At 52.8% G+C, this 24856-nt stretch overlaps 1 protein-coding gene across 1 annotated transcript in view; it reads right to left on the reverse strand.

Annotated features, from left to right (window-relative positions):
* The window catches only part of B3GNTL1 (UDP-GlcNAc:betaGal beta-1,3-N-acetylglucosaminyltransferase like 1), a gene marked incomplete at its 3' end in the record, with an annotated part of 73294 nt that extends 48465 nt beyond the window's left edge, over positions 1-24829 (reverse strand). The window contains 4 exon segments of the mRNA XM_082705653.1: positions 10389-10453; positions 23048-23147; positions 23230-23346; positions 24679-24829. Coding sequence (XP_082561779.1) covers positions 10389-10453; positions 23048-23147; positions 23230-23346; positions 24679-24720 — 324 coding nt within the window. The 5' untranslated portion in view covers positions 24721-24829.
* Between the last annotated feature and the right edge of the window lie 27 nt (positions 24830-24856).

Raw genomic sequence — 24856 nt, forward strand, 5'->3', positions numbered from 1 at the left:
CAAGAAGCCTAAGGAGATGAAGAGATGTACTGTGTTTATGGGTCAGAACATCCAATGTTGGTAAGACCCCCCCATGGGTCTAGAGACTCAAGCAATTCCAGTAAAAACACAAGCAGACGTGACAGCTCAGTCTAAATGCAGAAATTTGACTCAAAAGACCTAAGAAAACCAAAGCCATTGTGCGAAGACAGAACACAGCCAGAGGCCCCGACCACACCGGGTCCTTGCAGTTCGTTGCTCCTTCCGCAGCCACCGCAACAGAGGCCGCGTGAAAGTGGCTCGAGGACAGAGATGGGGGTCCGCACCGTCGGCCCCCGACCTTCAGCAGAGATGCTGCGTGGGCTCAGGTGCCGGAGCCGGGTCCGCGGCGGGAGACTGTTCCCCCCCAGGCCTCCTCCACACCACACTCAGATGAGCCCGAGCAGCTCACACACCTCCGTGTAAAAGACAAAACCAGAAAACTTCTAGGGAGAAACAGGGACAAAGTCCTGGGGCAGAGATTTCCTCGGTTCTTAGGACCCCAAAGCACAAATCTTGACAGGAAAACCTGAGAAGCTGGACTTAATCATAGCCCGTAACTTCTGCTCATTAAGACGCCTCTGAGAAATGACAACAAAGGCAAGTCACAGACCAGGAGAAGGACCCTGTGTCTCCCCGAGAAGTGACAGGAGGACGCGTGGGTGACCAGGAGTGAAGATGTGATGTCTTCGGTCACCGGGAGATGTTATCCAAAACCACGGGAGACGGTCCCACAGGTGCGCCCTGAGGCTCAAGGACAGACAACTCCAGGTGCTGGCAGGGACTCGGACTGAAACTGTTTACCCCTTTGGAAAATCGTTCTCAAGCCTCTTACGAAGGCAAACGAGCATCTCTATCCCCCATCAGCTCCGTCCCTGGAGACTCCCCAGAGCGGCCGCACGCCCACAGTGAGTCTGTACTCACGGCCGCCGGACCCCCGCGGTGCTGACGGAGCCGGCCCGGCGGCCCCTGAAGACCGACACGCGGATGTCGGCGGCAGCACGGGTCCATCTCCGAACCAGCATGCTGAGCAAAAAAGGCCGACCACGAGAGCACACCCCCGGGTTCTGCGTGCATGGAGCTCCGGGGCGGGAGGAAGCCCTGCGGAAGGGGAAGAGCAGACGACCGACGGCGCCTCCTCTGGAGAACTCGCGTTGGTGTCCTCCAAGGAGCAGGGTGCGCGCCAAGGGGTGCCAGGCCACGCCAGCCCGGACTGCAGGGGCCTCCCGTGGGCACGTGCGTTTGTGCACGGTCAATGGCGGTCTTTAATTACATGGCTGATTTTTAACTCTGTCTCCCGTAAAGCACACCTAGTATTTAGGGAGAAAGTTCCCTTTCCCTTTTGAACTCACTCTGAGTTCACTCCACGCTGCTTTCTTTCTTTCTTTTTTTTTTTTTAAATATATTTTTTAATTTATTTATTTGATAGACAGAGAGAGATCACAAGTAGGCAGAGAGGCAGGCAGAGAGAGAGGGGGAAGCAGGCTCCCCGCTGAGCAGAGAGCCCGATGCGGGGCTCGATCCCAGGACCCTGAGATCATGACCTGAGCTGAAGGCAGAGGCTTAAACCACTGAGCCACCCAGGCGCCCCTCCACGCTGCTTTCTTAAAGTCCTGCTGGGCTCTGGGTTCAGCACAGCTGCTCGGGATACATCAGCACCCCGGACGCTCGGGTTCCCGGCCTGTCTCCGGCCCCCATCCCCATGCACACACAACTTTTCTGTAGCCACGATCCTAGCCGAAGCACACACGTGCCCAGGGATCAAACCCGCGGACTCACTAAATACACACACACTCAGGCTGTGCCATCCCTCCTCCGACAAAATCCAGACTAGACAGCCAACGCCCCTCCCCCGGCTGCCTGCTCCTCCCGGAGGAAATCCCTGTGGCTGGGAGAGAAGAGAATTCCTGGGATCAGCAAGAGATTCGGCAGGAAGGAGGAGGGGCACGGGGGTCTGGGCTGCGGGGGCAGGACGGGGGGCTGCCCAGGGCTCACACAGCCCAGAGCAGAGCCCGTGCCTTCCATCTCCTGGCCTCCTGCTCCCAGGGCAGGTCAGCATGTGAGCCCCTGCCAGCTGGGCACAGCGGCCCCTCCTGTCTACCAGGGCCCAGCGTGAGCCCAGGAAACAGCAGGGGCCTGCGGCACAAAGGGACACAGAGTGACGCAGAGGACAGGGAGACGAGCAGAGGTCACCACCGCGGGCGGAGGGACGGGAGGTGAGCCACCTTCCCCTTCTCGGGAGGAGCAAAGGAGCCGCTCTGAAGCTGGTGAACCAAGCCTGCCTGCAGGGTCTAGAGTCTGTCCATCCACCGTGGCCCAAATCCACGTCCCTGGCCAGTGGGCTCCGCGACCAGCCCTCGGAGGGGGCAGCTGGACAGACACCCAATTCACCCCCTTTCCTAGGCTGTAAAATGGAAACACTCTGCACAAACAGAAAACACTTCAAAAGCGCACTGCTGTCTGGGCCATCCGTCTCTGTAAAGAAACGAAGGTCCGAGGCCCCGGCAGGAGCTGGAGCCTGCCAAGAACAAACGCCCAGAGCCAACAAAAACAGCCGAGTGCAGCTCCCGGGAAGCGGCGAGCGGCCACGTGCGGGGACTTCTGGGGCGCACGCAGCCCTCTGCTCGGCTGTTCTCTGCTCCAGGGAAGCCGCTCGGGGGTGCTGAGAAGAAGGACTCTCTTCCCTTCCAAGAACAAACGGAGCAGCCCACGCGCGCAGACCAGTGCCCACGTGTGGACGTCCAGAGAGCAAGAAGCCGCCCAGCCTCTCCCTCATCGAGGGTGTGTCCTCTGCTTCTTGCTGGAGCTCCTTGAACCTCGTCTGGGGACAGTCCCACCAAGACCACAGGCCCTCCTCCTGACCCAGCTCACGCCCTCGGCTCTGGCTCCAACCCAGAGCCCGGAATTCATCTCAGGAGATCCGAGGAGAGGCGGTGCTGTCCGGAGAAGCGGGGGTGGGCATCACCCCAATGCGCCCCAGCGCTCTCCCCGCAAACACCCCCACGTGTGGGGAAGCACAAGGCCATCAACACACACTCACAAGAGTTGATAAAGTGCAAAACAATTTCTAAACAAAGCTTCGAGTTTTCTGTCCCTTGTTTATTTGAACGGATGGGGGTGTTTATTTACCCTGATACGTTGTTGAAGGCAGAACAAAAACCGTGCTTTTTAAAACAAAAGGAAATTCTCATGTGCCAGCCACTGAGGTTTACCCCAGTTGGGAATGGAATCTCGCAGAAGCCGTGTGGATCCCTGCATAGCAGCGTCTGTGAGGCCGGAGTGACGACTCGGCCCAGCGAGGCAGCAGCCTGGAGGCCCGGCCCGGCTCCCTCCTGCGCCTCCCCCCGCCCGCCCCCCCCCAGGGCTTCCTGCCCACCCCTTGCCCGTGGAGCCCAAACTTGTTGCCGACAGTCAGTTGGATAAGGAGGTGTCTGCAGGCCCCGCAGACGTGAACCTACCACATGGCCCCGCCGTGGCCCAGATTTCCCAGATTTCAAAGCCCCACCAGCCCTGTTCTCCACTCCAACTCCAAGCCCGTTGGAGGAGGCATGTCTCTCAACAGGAGCAGAACCAAAGGGACTGACCTGTGGGGGCGCAGACACCCGTGATGCGGTGAGCGTGGGCAGAGCCCCCACGACCACCTTTCTCACATCACTGAGCTGGCAGCTTTTACGGGACGACGGAACCACTCAGGAAACATCTGTCCCGTGGGTACAGAGAGGAAAAAGGCGGAACAGTCCAGGGAGTGGCCCCCTGCAAAACAGGAGCCCCCGGAGGTGCCCTGGCACACGGAGGCAAGGCTCCCGGGAGCGGAGCCAGAGCTCCAGCCCCAGAAAGCAACAGGAGCATGAAGTGTGTGGTCACAGCCCCCCAGCTGGAAGGCCGGACAGCGACATGCAAAATTACAGACACAGAAGTCACAGAGAAGCGGGCAACTGTAGGGCAGGACATTCACACACAAGAGACCCAAGAGGAAAAAACTAGGTGGAAAAAAAAATTAGGAGCTAATACTGAAAAACTCATATGATTTGAGAAAATCTTGAGGCCGTCGTTTGAAAGAGCTCACCAAATTCCAGGAATGATTCTTGACAATCAGAAAAAGTCCAAATTCCAAAACTACAGGAGAAGCTCATAAACCTTCAGTAGCAAACATATTTTAAAAACCAATAAATCCTGACTGCCACAGAAATAATGTCCGACAAAGCCCAGCACCTTTCCCCGAGGATGGCCATCAGCCATCGAGGCTGGAGCGGACCCGCGGGACCCGGACAAGGGAGGTCGCTGCCCTCGCCGCAGTGATGTTCAGGGCAGGGAGGCAGGAGTGGGGCGAGAGGCACCGAGATCGGAGAGGAAGGAATAAACCACGCTCTTTGCAGAGGACATGACGGCCTAGCACGTCCTCAGGACTCTGCCCCAAAACCTAGAGCTAAAGGGGGCTCTGCAGGGTCGACACATAAAAATGACCACATTTCTTTACCCTGATGACAAACAAGCAAATTTAGAAATTCAGACGCCAATGTCTCTTTCCAACGGGTTCCAAGACAAGGGCACGTCAGCGTGAACATGACAGCACGTATGTGACGGGGGACCGGAGGTCACAGGGTGCTGACAAGATGCCCAACAGCAGCTGAGTGTGTGGGGGCCACGCTCCTCAGCACACGTTTTTCAGACGCTGCCATGAGGCCCTCCTCCAAGCGGGGTGCTTGAGGCGTGAAGGCCCAGGCGCTCCCAGACAGGCGTGTGCAAGCTGGTGATGGCCGGGAGCAGGGAACCCGCGTGCAGGGCGAGGGGTGCAGCTTCTCGTGAGCCGGCGGCACTCAGAGGCGAGGGCATTGCGGGGAAGCTGCAGGGGAGACAGTGCGCGAGGCTCTGCAGGGGTGGGGGGCGATGCTGCTGCAGAGACACGGGCTTGTGCTCTTCGACCTGTTTCGTGCCGCCGCACCTGGCACCGGGGCCCACAGATGAATGTCCTCCCGGTGGGCGGCGCCTCCCACGGACAAGCACCCCATGTTCCAGACACAGCAAGCCGCTGAGCCCGAGGGCCAGCAAGCCCAAGTGCGGCCCAGCGAGGAGGCCTCAGGAGCCGTCTCCCTGCAAACACATTTTGTTCTGAGGCACCGTCCGTCCCCTGCCTTCGCTGCAGATGGCGGCAGACCCCAACGTGCCCTCCAGGAAAGGCCAGCCGAAGGAACGGCGATCCCAGGGTGGGCCGGGGGTGCTTGGCACGGCTCTGCGGTCCACCGCGTTGGGCGACCCGAGGCAGCACCACCAGGAACGGGGCGAATCAGAATCGCGTTCCGCACGAGGAGGCGTCGTGAAGAAAGCAGACAACCTGTCTACAAGACAAGTGCCCGGCGACCTTCCAAAACACCCAGATGGGGAAAGTCAAGGACAGGCTTCAGAATGTTCCAGACAGAGACGAAGGCCACGAGACCATGGGCTCCAGCGTGTGGTCCTGACCAGGCCTCCGGTGACATGTGGACAAGCCGGGTGTGAGGGTCCGTCCTGCATGGGTGGAGGCGTCCTTCCTGGCAGGAAGCCCAGCGCTCCAGGTGACAGATGCAAGGCTGGGCACAAAGTCCAGTTCTCCGCACCGTCCTTCCTACTTTTCTCTAAGCTTGAGAGAGAAAAACTGGCGGAAAGACGAGCGAGGGCTCCCATTTGACAACAGATCGAAACACCGAGAGGCCCCAGCAGAAGTCAAGAGGCTGACGGTGCTAAGTGTTGGGAGGCTGTGGACCCCGTGGCCGGGCTCTGAGGGCTGCCGCCGCGTGACAGACGGCCATGCTCCGCAGCAAGGACTGCACCCAACTCGCTCCTGAGACACCACGGGGTGTGGCAGTGGCACCCCTGAGACCAAAGGCTGGGGACAGTCTGTCTCTGTGGGCCGAGCTGTGCGGCAAGCCTAACGCGGGCACCCCAGGCTGCAGAGACTGGTGTGGCGGGGTGGGAAGGAGCCCCCGCGGGCAGGCCGACGGCCTTCAGCTCAACAGGGAAAACACCACGTGCTCCACAGCGGGCACTGGACTCGTGATCTCCCGTGAGCCTCAGGTCCTGCTTTGTATAGAAACCGACATGAGACAGATCATGGTCTAAATACAAAAGAAAAGCCATGAGCTGCTAGAAGAAAACGTGAGAGAACAGCTTCTCCTCTGGGGAGAAAGGAAAAATTAACTACAAAACAAAAAAATACACTGGGAGTTCAACAAAATTTAGAACTTCTGTTCATCAAAAGACATCACTACATGTGAAGGTGAGTCACAGAGAGAACACTCGCGACGGACAGCGGAGCTGCACCCGAAACACAGAACCTCCATGGCTCACTGACACAAGACGAACAGCCCAATTAAAGAAAAACGGGCAAGAGACCTGAAGAGACACATCACAAAAGAATCGAACGGCCATGAAACCCCTGAGAAGTGTTCGGCAACACCAGGCACCAGAGGAGCGCGGACCAAAGCTGCAATGAGACACACCCTGCACCTGCGGGGTGGTTAAGACGGGGACCAACAGCGTCCGCGCCGGCGAGGAGGGCCCCCACCGCTGCGCACTGAGCAACCTCAGGGCTCGGCAGGTTCATTTTCAGTGAGGAACACCTTTCCCGTGACCAGTCAACGCCGCCCCTCGGTGTCTCCCCAAGAGAAAGGGAAATACACATTCACAAAAAGACGGACGTAAGAGTGTCAGTAAAATAACCCAGACAGGAAACTGCCCCCGTGTCAGTAACCCTAACCCTAACCACGGGGAAGAGGCTGCAGCCAAGGGTGCCCTGTGCAGCTTCCCCTGCGGATCTGGGTCCCGCAGAAGCACAGTGGACATTCTGAGGGACAGAAATGGTCTGTGTCTCAGCGGGGACGCAGCTGTCAAAACTCACCAAATTTTCACTTTGTGTGTAATTTTCACACTGAAATCTTGCATTTCACTTCATATAAATTTTACCTTCATTTTAAAAAACTGATCTATAAAGATATACATAATATGGACGGATCTTAATAACATGCGTTTTAAAATATTACATAGCCTGATACTCTTTGTATAAAGATAAAAACACTGAAGTTTTTAGGTAATGTTTTCAGCTCTGTGCAAATACCAGAGTTCAGGTTAGGACACAGCGTGTGGCAGGTAGCAGACCGGTGCGGGGGTGGCAGGGGGCGGTCAGCAGGCCGGCCGGCTGCAGTCCTGCATGGGCACGACCACCGCACTGCACCACCGTCAAGACCCCAGGTACAGACCAAAGAGAGGCTACCGGACGCATGAGCGAGCGTCCTGAAGCGAGGCTCGTGACCGACTCAGCTCTCTGCTCCCGAGACCCTGAGGTCTACGTTTGGAAAGAAGATGAACACGTCAGGCTAGAGGCTGGGAGAGGCGACAATACCTGGGTCGCTACATTCAGGACTTAGGAACACCCGAGCCGTCCCTAGAAGAGAAGGTATCATCTTAACCTCGGGAGAAAGTAAGCAGAAAGGCTGAAAGGGAATGAGCGAGCCCAGAAATGAACCAACCTCGGAGATCAGAAACGTAACAAAGCCAAGGTGCACGTGGCCACGGGCAGCGGTCAGACCAGGGCGCGACCGCAGCTGAGGGCCGCACAGGGCGGGGCCTGTTTCTGTCCTTTACTGAGGACACCAACCCACCTCCTGGAAGACGGGGCATCCTCCGGGGGGTCCCCTTGGCCCCTCTGCGTGGGCCGCGGGCCCAGACTCCCTCCCGGTGGTCCCCTGCCGCCCGTCAGGTGCTGTGGCCGTCAGGACAGACAGCTCTGTGGTGGCTAATGGGGCTCCTGAGCAGACATGGGACGGCCAGGGTCCTAAGGGAAGTGGCTGCAGGCAGAGGTTTTCCACTGTGGTGGGGGACCCTTGCAAGGGCCGCCCTCAGGGAAGCGGACACCGGACGGAGCTCGAAGCCCTCCTTCCCACACACACCGTATCTGCTCACCCCAAGGGCCCAGGAACCCAAGTCCCTGTCAGGGCACACAGAGTAAAGGCCGCCTCCTTCAAAGGCCAGGCTTCTGTTTGCTTCTCCTCCTCCACCCTATGGCCTGGAGCCATCGGGTCCTAATGAACCAGATGTGCCTGCCCATCTGCGTGCCCAGCTCTCTGGCAGGCAGTTGCGCCCACCAGCCACCGGGAAGGCGGATGGACGGTGCCACCCCTGCCCTGGTGAGCACGGCTAGGCAGTCATGCCCATCCCAGGCAAAACTCACCAAAATTCACCTCACGGGGGCGCCTGGGTGGCTCAGTGGGTTAAGCCGCTGTCTTCGGCTCAGGTCATGATCTCAGGGTCCTGGGATGGAGCCCCGCATCGGGCTCTCTGCTTGGCAGGGAGCCTGCTTCCTCCTCTCTCTCTGCCTGCCTCTCTGCCTACTTGTGATCTCTCTCTGTCAAATAAATAAATAAAATCTTTAAAAAAAAAAAAAATTCACCTCACGGATTTATTTTAAGTAAACTGCAAGAACAGGTCACATTTCTCGAGTCAGGGCAAGTTTTCCTTGGTCAGATGTTGGCGACACCACGTTTCTCCCACGCCCAGAACGGAGACATGGTCATACCCAATGTGGCAGCCTTCCTCTCTTGGCAGCAGGGCTCTTGCGGCTCTGACCCCCAGCGCACCTCCCTCCCCACGGTTTCGGGGACTAGCCGGGCTTCTGACCTCTCCTTCTCTTCCTGCCCACCCTGACGGACCTGGTTGTCCATGCTGCCCTCCACCCGCTTCATCAGGAGCCTTCCTGGTCTGCGGTTCTGGCCGTTCTGAACTGGCTCTGCCGGGTCCCACTTGGCCTTCCTCCGTTTTCTCTCCTGGCCTCCAGTGAACACAGAGAAAGCCCTGGAGGGTACCAGACAGGAGAAGATGTCTCCAGCCCTCCTCTCTCCTTCGCCTGCGTCCTGCTGGTGGAGCTTCCTGAGTACGGTGTTTCAGAAAGAACAGCCCTAAAGGAGAAGCAGAAAATCGCCTCCTGCCTTCACCCAAAGGCTGTGAAAAGCACACTTTGCTGTCTTCAGTGGAAAAACTGTCTTTGTTTAGGAAAATGCTGGGTGGACCACCTGAGAGTGAGAACAGGCCCCAGAGCCGCGTCTGCAGGAGATGAGGGAACCAGAGGGAGTTCTGTCTAAGAAATGAGGCAGAAGAAGAAACAGGAGCTGCTGAAGCGGCAGGACGGACGGACACGGTCGCCCCAGTGTCTGTCTCCAAGACCACAGCTGCCGGAGAAGCAGTTTTTTGCCGCCTGCTCACACAGAAACACAATCTCCCCAAACCTGCCTGTGGACCCAGGCCTCACCCAGAAGTTCCAGCACCCGAACGAGATGACAAGCAGGTTCGTAGGAGAATTAATTCAGCAAAAACTCTGAACCACGGCTGACCTTGCGAAGACGAAGACCAAGAGCAGCCGCCCAAAGTGCCCAGAAGTTGTGGAGCCGAGGGAGACTGCACACGCGCAGACGTGCCTACGTTCTGTTTTAAGGTGAGAGAAACCCACGGCCGAGCACACACGATCTATGTAGTCAGGCCCTTTCCGCCTGTGCTAACCCTCTGCCACGTGACTGAAGATGCTTCAGAAACGCTGTGCTGATCCCACATCCTGATGGGACACACGTCGTTTCCAGAGTTCCTGCGAGCCCTACAGGTGACGTCAAGGAGCTGAGGGCATGAGCATTTAATAATTTTTTTTTAAAGATTTTATTTATTTATTTGACAGATCATAAGTAGGCGCGCAGGGCAGGGGGAAGGCTCCCTGCCCAGCAGAGAGCCCGACACAGCCCGATCCCAGCACCCTGGGACCATGACCCGAGCTGAAGGCAGAGGCTTAACCCACTGAGCCACCCAGGCGCCCGCATCTCGTACGTTCTTGATACTAATTGCATAACGATGCCACCAACACCCCAATTCCCACGTTTCAACTATAGAGGAACCGCACTTCCGAAAACCCTGTGAGCACAGATTTTTAAAAACTTGGGTGTTCTCACTAACATACCTTATGTTTCCTTGGTCACAGGTGACTGAAAGATATGTTAAAACCCACCAGCCGCCGGCTGTCCTGGGCCCCCACTCCTGTCCCTCTGTCCTTCCCGACAGACGTACTACCGACCCTTCTCTGGGCTTTCTCATCGCTCGCCTGCACTGTTTCCTCTAAAGCTGTGCATCCTCTAAGTGTTTGTCTAAGTGATTCTGCTGTGCAATTCTGCATTTTCATAGAATCCTAGCTACTAAAAATGAACTCATTAAGTGCTATGGCAATTTGACAGCAAGAGCCCAGGAACTTTAAAGTCTGATCATTAAATATCAGAACCATGATTTTCAGGAACTAAAATGTCAGGTCATTTATCTATTCAACCACTACACACACACACTTTAAATAAAACAATGTTACTTACCGAATCCAAAAAGCAAAGGTAAGATCCTGAGCTCTGTGCTATGGCTTGATTTTTAGAATATCCAACTGTTTGAAAAAAGGAAGAGAAAAGTTCTTTTATAATTCGGTTTTCAGCGCCTTTCTCTTCCCCAGGATCTAGGGTAATGGCCCCCCAAGGGAGCGAAGAACGCGGTACACAACCAGGTGAGAACAGGTCCGCTTGAGACGGAGTGAACGCTAAGCCAACAGAAATCACTGCTCCGTCTTTAGGGGCTGGGACCCCGAGAGCCCCCGGGACCAGTGTACGGAGCAGGGACTGTTCCCTGGAGGAAAACAGAGTCCTCAACCATTTACCGAGTGTAACATGAAGCTAAGCCGCGGGGAACATTCAGAAAGAAAAAACTCAAAGCGTCCCTGGTGGAAGCGCCGGGGCAGAGGCTGGTGGGAATGCTGACGAGAGTCGACACGGCGGCCGGGGGAGGGGGAGCCCGCGTGTGCGAGCGGTCGGTACCAGCTCGCTGAGCTGAACACCGCGAGCAGTTATCGGAACGCATCCCCCAGGGGCAGCTGTGGTCAGTGCCAGTGCTTACCAGGTGTGCACACGCACACACCGGGACCCCGCAGCTCCCTCGCTAGGAGCAGGCCCCCCGAGCACCCCTGCACGCTCCCCAAGCCGTGACGGCCCCTGACATAGGATGGGAAAGCCAAAGATATACTGTGATGAGGGCGAGCAGCTCCGGTTTGCACACGGTGTGGCTGATGCCCACACGGCGTTCAAGGTCCCACGGCAGCCAGGTCACCTGGTATCAGGTGGTTCCCTTGGGATGTGGGCAGGGCCGGAAGGGACACGGTCAGCTCTTCATCACGGTGCTGGGGACGCGCTCCGTCCGAGAAAATTAACCGAACTGGCATTTATGATCAGTGCGCTTTTCTGGACGTGTGTTATGTTTCAAGAACACTTTGCCTTCAGAGAGATTACAACTGAGTTGAAAAAAGTTACGTGATGACCTCTGGCGATCTCTCCTTCTTGGAGAGGAGAGTAGCCCACGTTGTGTTTTCACTTCAGTGCCAAATGAAAGGTGCCAGGAGAAGTGTCGGGAGGCTTATGACGACAAGGGGGCAAGTGGGGGTCTGGGGCTGCTTGAGTCTGAGAGAGAGCAGAGGCCCAGTGGTGTGGGGAGCAGCAGGCCGCGGCGGGTAGGTGGGCAGGCCAGCCCCATCCGCTATCTGGTGAGGAGCGGCCGTGGGAATTCACGCTGAGCCAGCTGTGGCCAGAGGCTGGTTCCAGGCGGTACTCAGAGGGCACGAGGGACACCCCCTCCAATACCTGCACCGAGTTAACCAGCCAGTCACGGACTTGGCGCCACGGAGAAAAGCCACACAAAGTGGAACAGAAGTGCGCAGACATCGAACAATAAATCCCCCTCGCACACCAGCTCGGGGGACCCAAAGCATGTCTCATTGGTGCTGCTGCCTTAGGCTGCACCGGAGCACGCCCGTTTTTCACACCAAGGACGTGCCCATCTGCAGCTCCAGTCAGCGGCTTGGAGCCAACTCCAGCACCACTGCCAGTCCGCTGGGCCAGAAGAGCAGGGCCAGGGCCGTGCCCAGGTAGCCCAGGCTGTGACCCAGGCCAGTGCCCTTGTCCAGGCTGTTTTCCCACCAGATAGCAACTCAGGCTCTAGCATTAACCCTAGCGCTCAGCCCACCCGAATCAGTGAGCACAGCAGCCCCAGGTCCCCAAGAAGCACAGATGTAAGAGGCAGGGGCAGGGCCCAGAGATGGACTGAAGCACTGTCCCCACCACCAGGCATGGCAGGCCCGGGCGAAGGTCTCACGAGCTCTGATAGAAGAGACACACAATGAAATGGGAAGAGACGGCCCACGGTCACATTAAATGACCAGGAGTTCTGCTTCAAGAGCTGCTTTGTGCAGTCCGATTTCAGAAGGGGAAAAATTGAACCAGAATTTGGATAATGAAGGAAAACGTGTCTCACGAAGGAAGCTGGGATTTCCTCACAATGAGCCTACGTTTGGCAAGGACAAGGAATTTGCTTTAATATTACTGCCTTGAAGAAAGTCAGAGGTTTGTGCCAGGGCCTGACGTCCAGGGAGGCTGTCCCTTTGTGATGGAGCCGGTTGTCATGGTCACGGCAAGAAAAACTCACTCTTGGAGAGAAGGGGGCAACCTGCGTTGTGTTTTCACTTCAGCAAGTGACTGTGTTTTAAAGAAATGTTTTGCTCTATTATGACGTGAAATAATAAGAAATGAATCTTAATCCAATTTAAATAACTCAGCACGCCTGAGAAAGGAAACGTGTGGATTTATGTATCTAAGAGTTCACATAACTTTTTCTACTTCAGAAAATATCATTTCAGGAAAACACACTCTTCTGGATGTCACTGAGTTCACTCCGTCCTGTGACTGTGGCGCAGGGTCTCCTTCGCAACAGCATCACGGCCCCTTCCTTCACGCGACAACAGATTTTCTTGTTATTGACAACACGCGTATGAATGTGATAGGACTCAAGTTATATCTAATCTATAAAAAATATTTTACAAGAAACAGAACTTGTGTTTAAAGTGCAGATTAATCAAGCAAAGACACACTGTCACCAAAACGCCCTCGACTTCCTTTATGAACCATAGAAGATACAAAACATCTTAAAGAATATTTTGGGGTGCCTGGGTGGCTCAGTGGGTTAAAGCCTCGGTCTTAGGCTCAGGTCATGATCCCAGAGTCCTGGAATCAAGCCCCGCATCGGGCTCTCTGCTCAGTGGGGAGCCTGCTTCTCCCTCTCTCTCTGCCTGCCTTTCTGTCTACTTGCGATCTCTGTCAAATAAATAAATAAAATCTTTAAAAAAAAATTAAAGAATATTTTTAAATGACCTTCAAACCAGTTTCAGAAATCACAATTTGTTTACACATCTCAGAAGCAAGTCGAAATAGATGTTCAACAATAATTGATTTCTTTCAAGTTTTCTATTTCAAACAATGAAAACAAGAAATAATTTGGGAAAAAGCAGAACACGAGACCACGGGGAAAATCAGGACGCCCAGAGTGGGGCAGCTACCCAGCAACTCCAGTGCTATTCCTTCTCAGCACTGGGCACAGGCACCTGCTGCCCGCAAAGGAAACTGAGGCACAGGGAGGTGGAGGGTGGGGCCCACCGAAGCCTGGCCCCCCGCCGCCTGGTCCTCTGCCCCAGGAGGCAGGGCCACTTAGAAGCAATGCCAAGGAGTGTGGTCTTCTAACATAAACTTAGAAAAAGCTTTCTTTTAAACGACCAATTTTAACGACTATTTCTGGTTTTAAATTTTTTCTAATATGTGTTCACACTTTCCTGCTCTCTGTTTGTGAGGGATGTGGTGTGGGGTCAGGGGCACGCTCTGGGAGAGAAGCATCTGCTTCATTCTGTGAGCTCAGCCACTTCACTCACCGCCACCAGCATCCTCCTCCTCCTCCGCCCAGGGACATGGAGACAGAGACTGAATGCTGGTGGGACGTGGCAGAAGGTGAAGGCAAGGGCGCCGGGAGGATAGGCCCCTGAGCCGCCCGCATGGGGCCGCACGCTGCTCTGTGGAGAGCCAGCGTGCAGGGAGAGCCAGTGTATGGGGAGGTTAGCCCTGTCTGAGCGTGGGCCCCAAGAGCTCAGGAGGAGACAGCTGGACTCAGATGCCCTCTGTGAACTCTGAGTAAACCAGCGAGTCCCCACAGGGCCAGGCACAAACTCTGTGAGGTCATCCTTAGGGCATGCTCGTGAGAATCAGAAGTGAGGCCAGCGGACACACCTGACTACCAAAACCAGACAAGAGCAGAGAATGGAAACAGGATGAAGGGACTTTGAGGGCAAGAAGTGTCTGGGAAAAGTGGACGTCTCTTCTGTCTCACACGTCCCCGGAGAACCTTGCCAAAGCATAAATTATACGCCCACCCAGAGAGGAAAGCCAACACCAGTCTGAACAGGACTCGAGCAGAACCCATACAGCCCTGGAGAGAGCTGGGGACCCCGAGGGGTCCCAAATCTGCAGCCTGCCCACCCTGAAGTATGACTCCCTGAGGACCCAGCCCATGAAGGAGGGGGACTGATGCCGCAGCTCTCCTCAGCTTCTTTCAAAGCTCTGCTTCTCAACCATAGACACACCCAGCATTTCTCAGGAAGCACCCCCCATCACAGGGCACAGGCTGTTCCTGGACCAACTACTCAAGCACATCTAGGCTAGGACTCAGGGTCAGGCATCAGGGCTCCCAAAGCTGCACAGGCACTTCTGACAAGCAACCAAAGCTGAGGCCCACCCTTTAAAGGAGGACAGACTCCTCTCACCTGCAGGAGCCTACTCACCAGCTCCAGCATCATCATCCGGCCTCCCCCCTCCTTCAACCCAGCAGCAAACGCAGGCATGCTGGTTTCAAGTCTTACACAAAAACTCTGAAGTGAACCTAAAGGAAGCCCAATATATTACAGTCAAAGCTAAGAGTACAAAGCTAATCATTCAGTATAAAAACTGAGGATACATGAAAACCAACTACGGCTTGACGCAGCATTATCAAATTTCAAAACCCAAAACATAAAGAGAAAAACCTTAAACACTTCCAGAAAGGAAACCTTTAAAGAGACTGAAAGAAGATTTCTTATCAAAACCAGAGGACACCAGAGAATAATGAGGTAAGCCTTCAAAATTCTAAGGGAAATGATTCTGAACCTAGAATTCTATACCCAGCTAAATTGTCAACTGAGCCTAACAACAAAGTGAAGACCTTTCAGACACGTAAAAACTCCAAATATAATTACTATCTACATGGTAGATTTAAGGAGGACTCCAGCAACACAAAAAAGGAACACACAAAATGAAAAATAAATAAAAGAAAAAGAGAAGGGGAAAACCCCAAACAATGGCAGGTGTGTAGAAAGTGGAAGAGTAACGCAGGAGGTCTTTCAAGGCTGCACAGATCCTGACCCTTGGGACGCCCCAGGCACAGCACAGAGCTGGCAGGAGATGGTGGCAGTTCCCAGAGACGGACACCACCACCACCACCCCCGACAGGACCTGGCGAGCAGCGACTGTCAGAATCAACTTCTCAGGAAAGCACCTAAAACAAGTTATAGCACAGCAGAGACTATGCATCCTGACAGTGTGACTCCCTTTGACCAAACAGAAGCCCTGCCAGGGGGAGGAGGAATGTGTGTGCAACACTTTGTGGCTGAACATTTCCTTGTCCATGTGCGTGCTGGCCAGCACCGCATGAGGTAAGTCAACTAAGAACCAAATGACACTGTTGCTTCTAGGGTGTGGGGCTTCTGTGTCTCACTGTGGACCCTTCTGTGTGCCAGAATTTCTTTTTATCACACACTATTATTAAAAAAAAGTTACTACTCAAAGCAGACATCTGTGAGCATAAGCAAATGGGTCTTTTCTGTCACGTACACAGGCCACGGGGCTAGTTTATACGGCAGGTGGAGACAAAGGAGACGAAGGGGGCTGCGCAGCTACACGATCACGGCCCACAAAAATGCTCCATCGGCAGCCCAAGGCCTCCTACTCTCATCCCTGAGCACACATCAAACAAGGACCCAAAAGCTACAGATCAATTTTCCATATGTCCAGAGATTAAAAAATCCTAAGGAAATTGAATAGTTTTATCATATAAAAATATATCATGGCATTGCTGACAGTTCTAACACTTACTATGATAAACATGTGAGGAGAAAAGAAGTATTCACCTTAACAGATACCTAAGAGACATTTAATAAAATTCCACACTGATCCCTCATTTTCTGAAGGCTTACTAAGTCAGGAACCACAACAAGCTAACTCAAGACAGGTATCTGTCAGAAAGCAACGGTAAAGACACTTAACACTGAAACTCTAGGAACATTCCTTCTATATCAGGAACAATTCAAGGATTCAGTAACAGGATTCCATATTGTTCTTTTACACTTTTTATCATAATTAAAAAAAAATAGGAGAAGTATAAACCAGAAAAAAGGAACAAAACAATAACATCCACTCAGGGTTAGACTGCTTACATACAAAATCAAAGATACTGTAAGAAACTGAGCTGGAAAAGAGAGTGCACACAAACCGGCAGTCCACCCCACCTACCTCATCCCAGCACTAGAAGTGCCTTCGAAACAGAAAAGAGTCGTAAGACTTGGAACACCTCATTTAAAACCACGGGCTCCTCCACAGGAGACAGAAGGAGGCTGTACCCTGGCATGGGGGGAACCCAAACAGCATAGTCCAGGGGCTCACTTGGGAAGAACTGTGGGGTTCTGTCCTTCTCTCTAGCCACCACTGTGAGGTGAGCTGACTGCCCATCCCTCCCTCCATTCCTAGGAAGCAAAAGAACATCAGGTTCAAGAGGCACCATCTGTGGGGAGGGGCTGCTCCCAGCATGCAGAAGCCTGGCTGTCTCAGGCCTTCCCTCTCGTCTTCCCAGCCGCTCTGTAGAGGAAGGGACTGCAGGAACAAAGGAAGGTGGAAAGGTGGGAAGAAGGGAGCAAGGAGAGCAAGAGAGAGAGCAGGGGGACAAGCCACCGGGGAAGGTGACCTGAGGGACAAGCTCCCCTGTCCGGGAGGGGAGCTGGGGGCAGCAGATGGGACTAAGGAAAGGCTGTGTGTCTAGTGAGGACATTTCTTCAATGCACTGTCCACCAGCCCACACGAGCCAGATGCAGACACACTAATGCCAAAGGAACGCATCACACCCCAGAAATGTGCAAGGTCCTTCGGGCAGAAAGAAAATGACAGCAAAGGGAGATGTGTGAGTGCCGAGCACTGGAAACAGCAGCCACATGGGTGTTCGCGAGATTCTCCTCTTTACTGCGTCTGTCTCTCTAGAGTTAACGCTGGGCTCCCGGGGGGTTCACAACACAGGACAAGAGCAGCGTCGAGGGTGCAGGGGAGAAACATTGTCGGAGGACCCTCACACGATGCGCAATGGATGATACAGGCGGGCATTTGGAAGGCTGAGACCCCTGAAATAGCAAAACGGAGAATTCCAGCGACTAAGTCAATAGGGATAAAACAGAGCCATCGCAGATCTTGACTGGAGTTAGGCTTCAGGAATGACAGTTCACAGAGTCCCCCAGTTTGCCTGAACTGTCTAGACAGAAGCTGGTGGACATCATAAAAAAACCACCACCACTTCCAAGGATATACAGCAACTGAAGAAACATTCACTGAAAAAAAGACTAAATCTTGGGAAGAACAGTGAGAGTCTGTGGTACTTGATCCGAGACCTGCTGCATCCCTACCCCTCCCCATGGTGTGGGTACCGCACTCTCCTGGGGGCCACAGGACATCAGCACTTCTCATTCTGCCTCACCACCTGGTGCTGAGGCTGAGGTCCAAGCACGCGAGACTGAAAAGCAGGGCCCCCCTTCTACCCAGCCCCCATGTTGGCACAGGAGCGTTGTCTACCCCTGGTACGGTATCACCAAGAAGTGGTTCCTGCCCACTCCCCACGCACTTTGCGTAGGGTGTGGGGAAGTCTATGGGTTAAAGCACTCAAGCTCTGGTGGGAAGCTGCTGCTAGAGGGGATGGGAAACGTGGCTGACCTGGCTTCTGAGTGTGGTCAAGGCCACGGGGCAGTGGGGTAACACAGTCAAAGCACTCGAACAGAAGAGCTATTAACCAAGAATCCTATATCCAGAAAAGTTATTTTTCAAAAATAAGAAGAAATGAAGACATTCCCAGATAAACAAAAACTGAGAGAATTTCTAGCACATCTGCCTTACAAAAAATACAAAAGGAAGGAGCGCCTGGGTGGCTCAGTGGGTTAATGCCTCTGCCTTCGGCTCAAGTCATGATCTCAGGGTCCTGGGATTGAGCCCTGCATCGGGCTCCCTACTCAGCTGGGAGCCTGCTTTCTCTCTCTCTCTCTCTCTCTCTCTGCCTACTCGTGATCTCTTTCTGTCAAATTTAAAAACAAAACAAAACACAAAAGAACGTTCTCTGGGCTAAAAAGATTGACCCCAAGGAATTCCAAGGAGTACTTCAAATCCATATGAAAAGAAAAACAAAAACAACAAAGGTAATTAGTAATTATAACAAACAATATAAATACACCTTTCTCCCTCCCTCTTTTAAGTGATTTAAAAAGGAATTGTATAAAACAATATGTAGGTAATGTATGGTTAGCTCTATAACATACAGAAATTGTTTATCTGGCAAAATCATCCTTCAAAAATGAAGCAGAAATGAAAACATGCCCAGAAAAAAAAAGTGCTGAGGGGCTCTCCCCTAGCAGGCCTGCCCTTATAAGAGACGCTAACAGAGCTCTGCCGGCTACAACCAAGCTGCACTGGACGAGAACCTGAAACCACCCAAAGGAGTAACAGACAATAATAAACTTTACTACATGGTTAATATAAAAGCCAGTGTTGTCCTCTTTTTTATCTTGAATTTTCCTATCTGACATAAGAGACAAATACATTGAGCAATGATTATAAATCTACCTCGATGGGCACATGATATCCCCGTGAACCGTGACAACAACTTGAAGTGGGAGGCACAGAACTGTGGGGGACAGAGCCCTGGACAGTACTAAAGCTAAATCAGTGTTAATTCAAACTAGGTTGTTGTAAACTTAATATATTAACTGTCATCTCCACAGTAAGTACTAAGAACATAACTTACAAATACAAGCAACAGGAAACTAGAGGGGAATCAAAATGGCACGCTACTAGAAATAATCAACTGAGCACAAAAGGAAGCACTAATGGCGGGCTATGGAACAGAAAAACACATAAAATGTATAGATAAAAACAACAAGATGGTAAAAGGCTGCCTTTGTCACTAATTACTATAAACATAAATGGATTAAATACTCCAATTAAAAGGCAAAGATTGGGAGAATGGATTTTAAAAACACATGATCCATTTAAATACTGTCTGTAAGAGACTCACTTTAGATCCAAACCAGAGAGGAGTTAAAAGTGAAAGGATGGAAAAATATATTCCATTCAACTAGTGACCCAAAGAGTACGGGACTGGTTGGTCATTCTGATACTAGGCAAAAATAAACCCTAAGTCAAAAGCTGTTACTAGAAATAAAGGACATTCTATATTGATAGAAGGGTCAGTCAAGAAGACATAACAATTATAAAACTACACACACCTAACAAGAGAGCCCCAAAGTAAGTGAAGCAAAAACTGACAGAACGGAAGAGAGAAAAAGACAGTTTTGGGGAACCTGGGTGGCTTAGTGGTTAAGCGTCTTCCTTCGGCCCAGGTCACAATCCCAGAGTCCTGAGATGGAGCATTGTGTTGGGTTCCCTGCTCAGCAGGGAGTCTGCTTCTCTCTGTCCCCACCCCACTGTGCTCTTTCTCACTATCTCTCTTTCTCAAATGGATTAATTCTTTTTTATAAGGCAGTTTTACTATAATAGTTTAAGACTTCAACACCCCACTTTCAATAATGGATGGATCATCTAGACAGAAGAGCAGTAAGGTAACAGAAAACCGAACAACATCATAAACCAGCAGACCTAATAGACACATACAGATGTTCCATGTAACAGAGGAATATCCTTAGATGTATTCTTAGAATATGTTTAGATATTCTTAGAGATATAGTCCTAGAGATAAGTGAAAAAGGAAGCACAACACACGAAAACTTATGGGATGCAAAAACAGCAACCCTCAGAGAGAAATTCATAGCTATGAATGCCTTCATAAAAGAGATCTCAAATCACTAACCTAATTTTACATGCTAAGAAGCTAAAAAAGAAGAGCAAACTAAACACACAGCTAGCAAAGGAAGAAAATAACAAAGATCAGAAGAGAAATAAATGAAATAGAAAGTAAAAAAAAGGGGGGGGAGGGAGGGGAATATCAATGAAACCAAATGTTGGTCCTTTGAAAAGATCAACAAAATTGGCAAAGCTGCAGCCAGACCAAGAAAAGAGAGAACTCAAAGTACTAAATCCAAAATGAAAGTGGGTACCTTACTACTGACTAACAGAAATTTAAAAGGATTCTAAGAAAATACTACAAACAACTGTGTGCCAACCAATTAAATAACCTACATGAAAGGGACAATCTGTAGAAATACATAAACTACCAAATCTAAATCAAAAGGAAATATAAAATCTGAACATACCTATAACAAATAAGTAGACTGAATAATTCATCAAAACCCTCCAACAAAAGGACCACCAGGGTAGCTCAGTCAGTTAAGCATCTGCCTTTGACTCAGGTCATGATCCCAAGGTCCTGGGAATTTCTCAGTTTGAATTAACACTGCACTGGGCTGCACTGGGCTCCCTACTTGGTGGGGAGCCTACTTCTCCCTCTCCCTCTGCCTCTCCCCTGCTCGTGTTCCCTCTCTTGCTGTCTCTCTGTCAAATAAATAAAATAAATCTTTAGAAAAAACAAAAAAACAAATTAAAAAAACCTTCCAACCAGATGGCTTCACTGATGAATTTTATCAAACATTTAGAGAAGAACATCAGTCGTTTCCACTCTTCTAAAAAGAAACAACAACAACAACAACAACAGAAAAGGAGGAAACACTTAGCTCATTCGGTGAGGCCAGCACAGCCAAAGACTTGACAGGACATTTAAAACCACAGGACTCCACACTTTGACAGGTTAACTGTGTGGCACAGGAATAAAGCTGTTATATTAAATGTAACTAATGTTAACACCGAGTTAGAAGGTGAAAGTTGTCAGACTGCATTTGCTGTCTACAAGAGTCTGTGGGGAGCGGCTACCCTTTAAAGGAGGTACCCTTCAACAAATGGGTTAAAGTTTAAGGAGAGGGAAAACATATATTATGTTAACACTAGTCAAAATAGAGCCAGAGCAGTTAAATTTATATCAAAGAATATAGATTTCAGAGGAAAGAAGATCAGCAAAATCAAGACAGTCACTTCATACTGATGAAAGGTCAACTCCTCCTAACAACCCTAAATGTTAACAGAGTTTGAAAATATTGTTAATCCAAATGGAGAAAACTACAGAGAGGAACAGGCAAAGGGACAGAGTTAAAGGTTTCAGTGCTTCCTTTCAATAACTGACAGAACAAGTCAACCCCAAATCAGTAACACGGTAGATTTAAACAAGACTGTCCTCGGCTTGATCTGATTCACATTTATGGAAATCTCCACCCAACACCATCAGCTACACAACGTCCCCAAGTGCACATGGGACGTTTGCCAAGATAGGCCACACATTCAAGACAAAGTATGTTCTTTCAGTACAGAGGAGTTACAAGAGAAATCAATACAGAAAATATCTGGAAAACCTCTCAAATATTTGGAAACTAAATAACATACTTGTAAATAATCCATAAATAAGTCAAAAGAAAATTAGAAGGTGTCCTGAAACAGAATGAACAACATGAAAAGAACATATAAGTTTCCCTTTTCCCCTCTTACTGTCAGTTTAGCAAAATTGGTATGTTCTTTTTATGATATGCTAAACTGACAGTAAGAGGGAAAAAGAGAAACTTATATCAAGAAATGCTTATATTAGACAAGAAGAAAGGTCTCAAATCAATGACCTCAGCTTCCACCTTAAGAATGAGGAAAAGAACAGGGACACCTGGCTGACTCGTCAGTTGAGCAACAAACTCTTAGTTTCAGCTCAGGTCCTGATCTCAGGGTCACTGGGTCTCTGCTTGAGATTCTCTCTTCCTCTGCCCTTACACCTCCCCACTCCCGCCTCACCCCTCACTTGAATGTGCTCATGTGTGTGCTCTCCCTCTAAGATAAATAAATCAGTAAGATCTTAGGGGGAAAAAAAAAAAGAATTAGGAAAAGAACAAATTTAACCCAAAGTAAGCAAAAGAAAGAAAATACAGATCAGAGTGGAAACAGAAAAGACAAATAGAAAAAAATATATATAGAAAATCACTGAAACCAAAAGCTAGTTTTTAATAAGACTTTAAAAAAATGATCAAAAAGAAATCTAATGTCACAAGGAAATAATTTTAAGAAGTAGAGGTAATCAATAATATGATCAATCACTCTAAAAACAAAACACCCAACAGCATTAATAGGCTAAGTGTAAAGTACGCACGGTGATCTCATAGAAACCCTTAACAGAGAATAAGAAATTTAGGTGTATTGGGTTCTTAATAAGTGATAAACTTTATTATTCAGGATACTCTTTGCCAGGATTTAAAAACGAAATTATTATGAAAGTTAAGAAAAGAAAATCTTATTTGGAGCAGAGTCAGGAGGCCGGCAGGGGGCGCTCTGTGGCCAGCCCTGGGTATCGACTACAGACCCAACAGGAAGAGAGGCACCTCGCAGGTGGGTACCACTTCACTAACCCAGCTCCCGGACTGAAGGTTTCCTGCTGCCCCGGCAACAGCCCAGCCAATGAGAGACGGGCACAGTTCAGCCAATGGAGACGGCCACCATCCAGCCAATGAGAAGCCACTATACTCCCCGCTCCGGGTTCCCTCCAATGGACTTTCTGTTTACAACAGCCCCCGCCCACCCACCCTCGCCTATAAGAAGAGCCCTCGGCGCTCGCTGTCCGCACCTGCCTGGGGTTCGGGCGGGAACCCTACGGCCTGGGCTGGGGATTCGGCTCACTCCCGAGCACCGCCTCTTCGCTGGGGGAAGAGCCCGCGGTGTTGTTTCGAAGGTTAACGGTGTGTAAGTCCACAGGGCACGGAAGGTGTCCTCGCCGTGGACTGCTAGCCCGCCCGGTCACTCACCTCCTCGGGGTGCAGGAGCGTCGTGCCCTCCGATGACCACCGGGATCCCCGCGTCTTCCAGCCGCCCCTTCCATCTCTCAATGACGGCCGCAGACCGGTCCTGGAAGCACGAGGAGCTCGCTTGGAACAGCCCCGAGGGACGCGCGAGGCCGCCGCGTCCCCACCGGGAAGGCGGGCACTACCTGACTGGCGTCGTTGAAGACCGAGAGCTCCATGGAGCCTTGGAAGTCCTGCTGCAGGACGGACCGCAAGCACTCGTCCAGCCAGGGCTCGGCGTTGTGCACGGGGAGGATGACCGACTGCGAGCCAAAGACACCGGTTAGCGCGCCCCGGCGCCGTCAGGCCGTCCGCTCGGCGGTCGTGTCCCTGCCGGCCCCCGCGGGCTTCCCGAGGCCGAGGCTGGACTCCCCTGAGAGCCCGCGGGGAGGCCGCAGGGAGAGACGGCGCCCGCCCCCCGCCAGCTCGCAGGCCCCCCCGAGACGGAGCAGGCCAGGCCTCCCCGCCCTGGTCTGTGGGCATTTCGGTGAGCAACCGGGAGTCCGAGAGGCGACGCTCCTTCCCGACCCCACGGCGCAGGCCGTTTGCCCGTCACTGGTCGGCAGCATCGTCCTGGGGGACGAGCGTCCGCAGGTCTGCCTGCCCCGCCTGAGAATAACCTCCCGGTCACTCTCTCGGCGGACGCTGGTGAAGCGCGGCGGGCGCGGGGACGCCGGGACCCCGACCCTTTGGCCCTTCCGCCCTGCTCGCCCGGGGGTCTGCTGCGGGGGCCTCCCGCGGCCGCCACCAGACACACGCGTGGGAAGTGAGCGGGCCACGCCGGGCAGCCCGGCCGCCGGCAGCGGGCGGACGCGGGTCCTCGGACACGGACGGGGGCCCCGAGCCCGCGCCCGACCGCGGTGCGCCCGAGGCCACGCACGGACACGCGTGTGTGCAGCGTCCACGGGGAGCGTGCGCAGGTCGCGGGGCACCGAGCCCGAATGCGGTGTGGACAAACTCGGAACCCGACGTGCAACCCAGTCAAGCCCTCGACTCCGGGCCTCCGACTCAGCTGCCCCTTCCCGGATTTGTGGGACCCGAGAAGCGGTCCCCTGCCGCACTCACGTGCTCATTTTTAAGGAAACGCTGTTTTTTAAAGGAAAAGGAGGGAGTGTTTCACTGTCCTCCAATCTGCCACGTAAAACACAACGTCCAGCCCCACGGTGGGCTTCATCGGCTTCCCGGGCTGCGGCCCCTTCGGGCGGAGACCCTCCTGGGCAGGCCCTCGGGAAGGCTGATCCTCCGCGGGGAGGAGGCGGGGGCGGGAGCAGGGAGGGGAGAGAGAAGGGAAGGGGCGGGCGGGACGGGCGGGGAGAGGAGAAGGAGGGGAGAGAAGGAAAGGAGAGGAGGGGAGAGAAAGGAAGGGGCGGGGAGGGGCGGGGGGAGGAGAGCGGAGAGGAGAGGGAGGGAAGGGAAGGGGGGAGGAGGTGGGAGAGGAAGGGGCGGGGAGAAGGAGGGAGAGAAGGGAAGGGGCGGGGAGGGAGAAGAGAAAGGGGAGAGAAGGGGCGGGGAGGGGGGGGAGAAGGGGCGGGGCGGGGAGGGGGTAGAGGAGGGGAGAGGCGGGCGGAAGCGACCCCCGTGGCCCGGGCACCTACCACGTGGGGCGCGGCGGCGGCGGGGTCCCCCCGGGCCCGCATGGCCACGCGCTCCGGCAGCCGCCCCGCCCTCGGAGCCTCCGGCGCTCCACCACCCACGTCGGCCTGCGGCGCGTGCGCAGACGGCCTCCCGAGAGGCGAGGCCCGAGGCCGGGGCGCATCCTATTGGTGCGGAGAG

The sequence above is a fragment of the Mustela nivalis genome, assembly GCF_964662115.1.
Source record: "Mustela nivalis genome assembly, chromosome: 17".
Lineage (NCBI taxonomy): Eukaryota > Metazoa > Chordata > Mammalia > Carnivora > Mustelidae > Mustela > Mustela nivalis.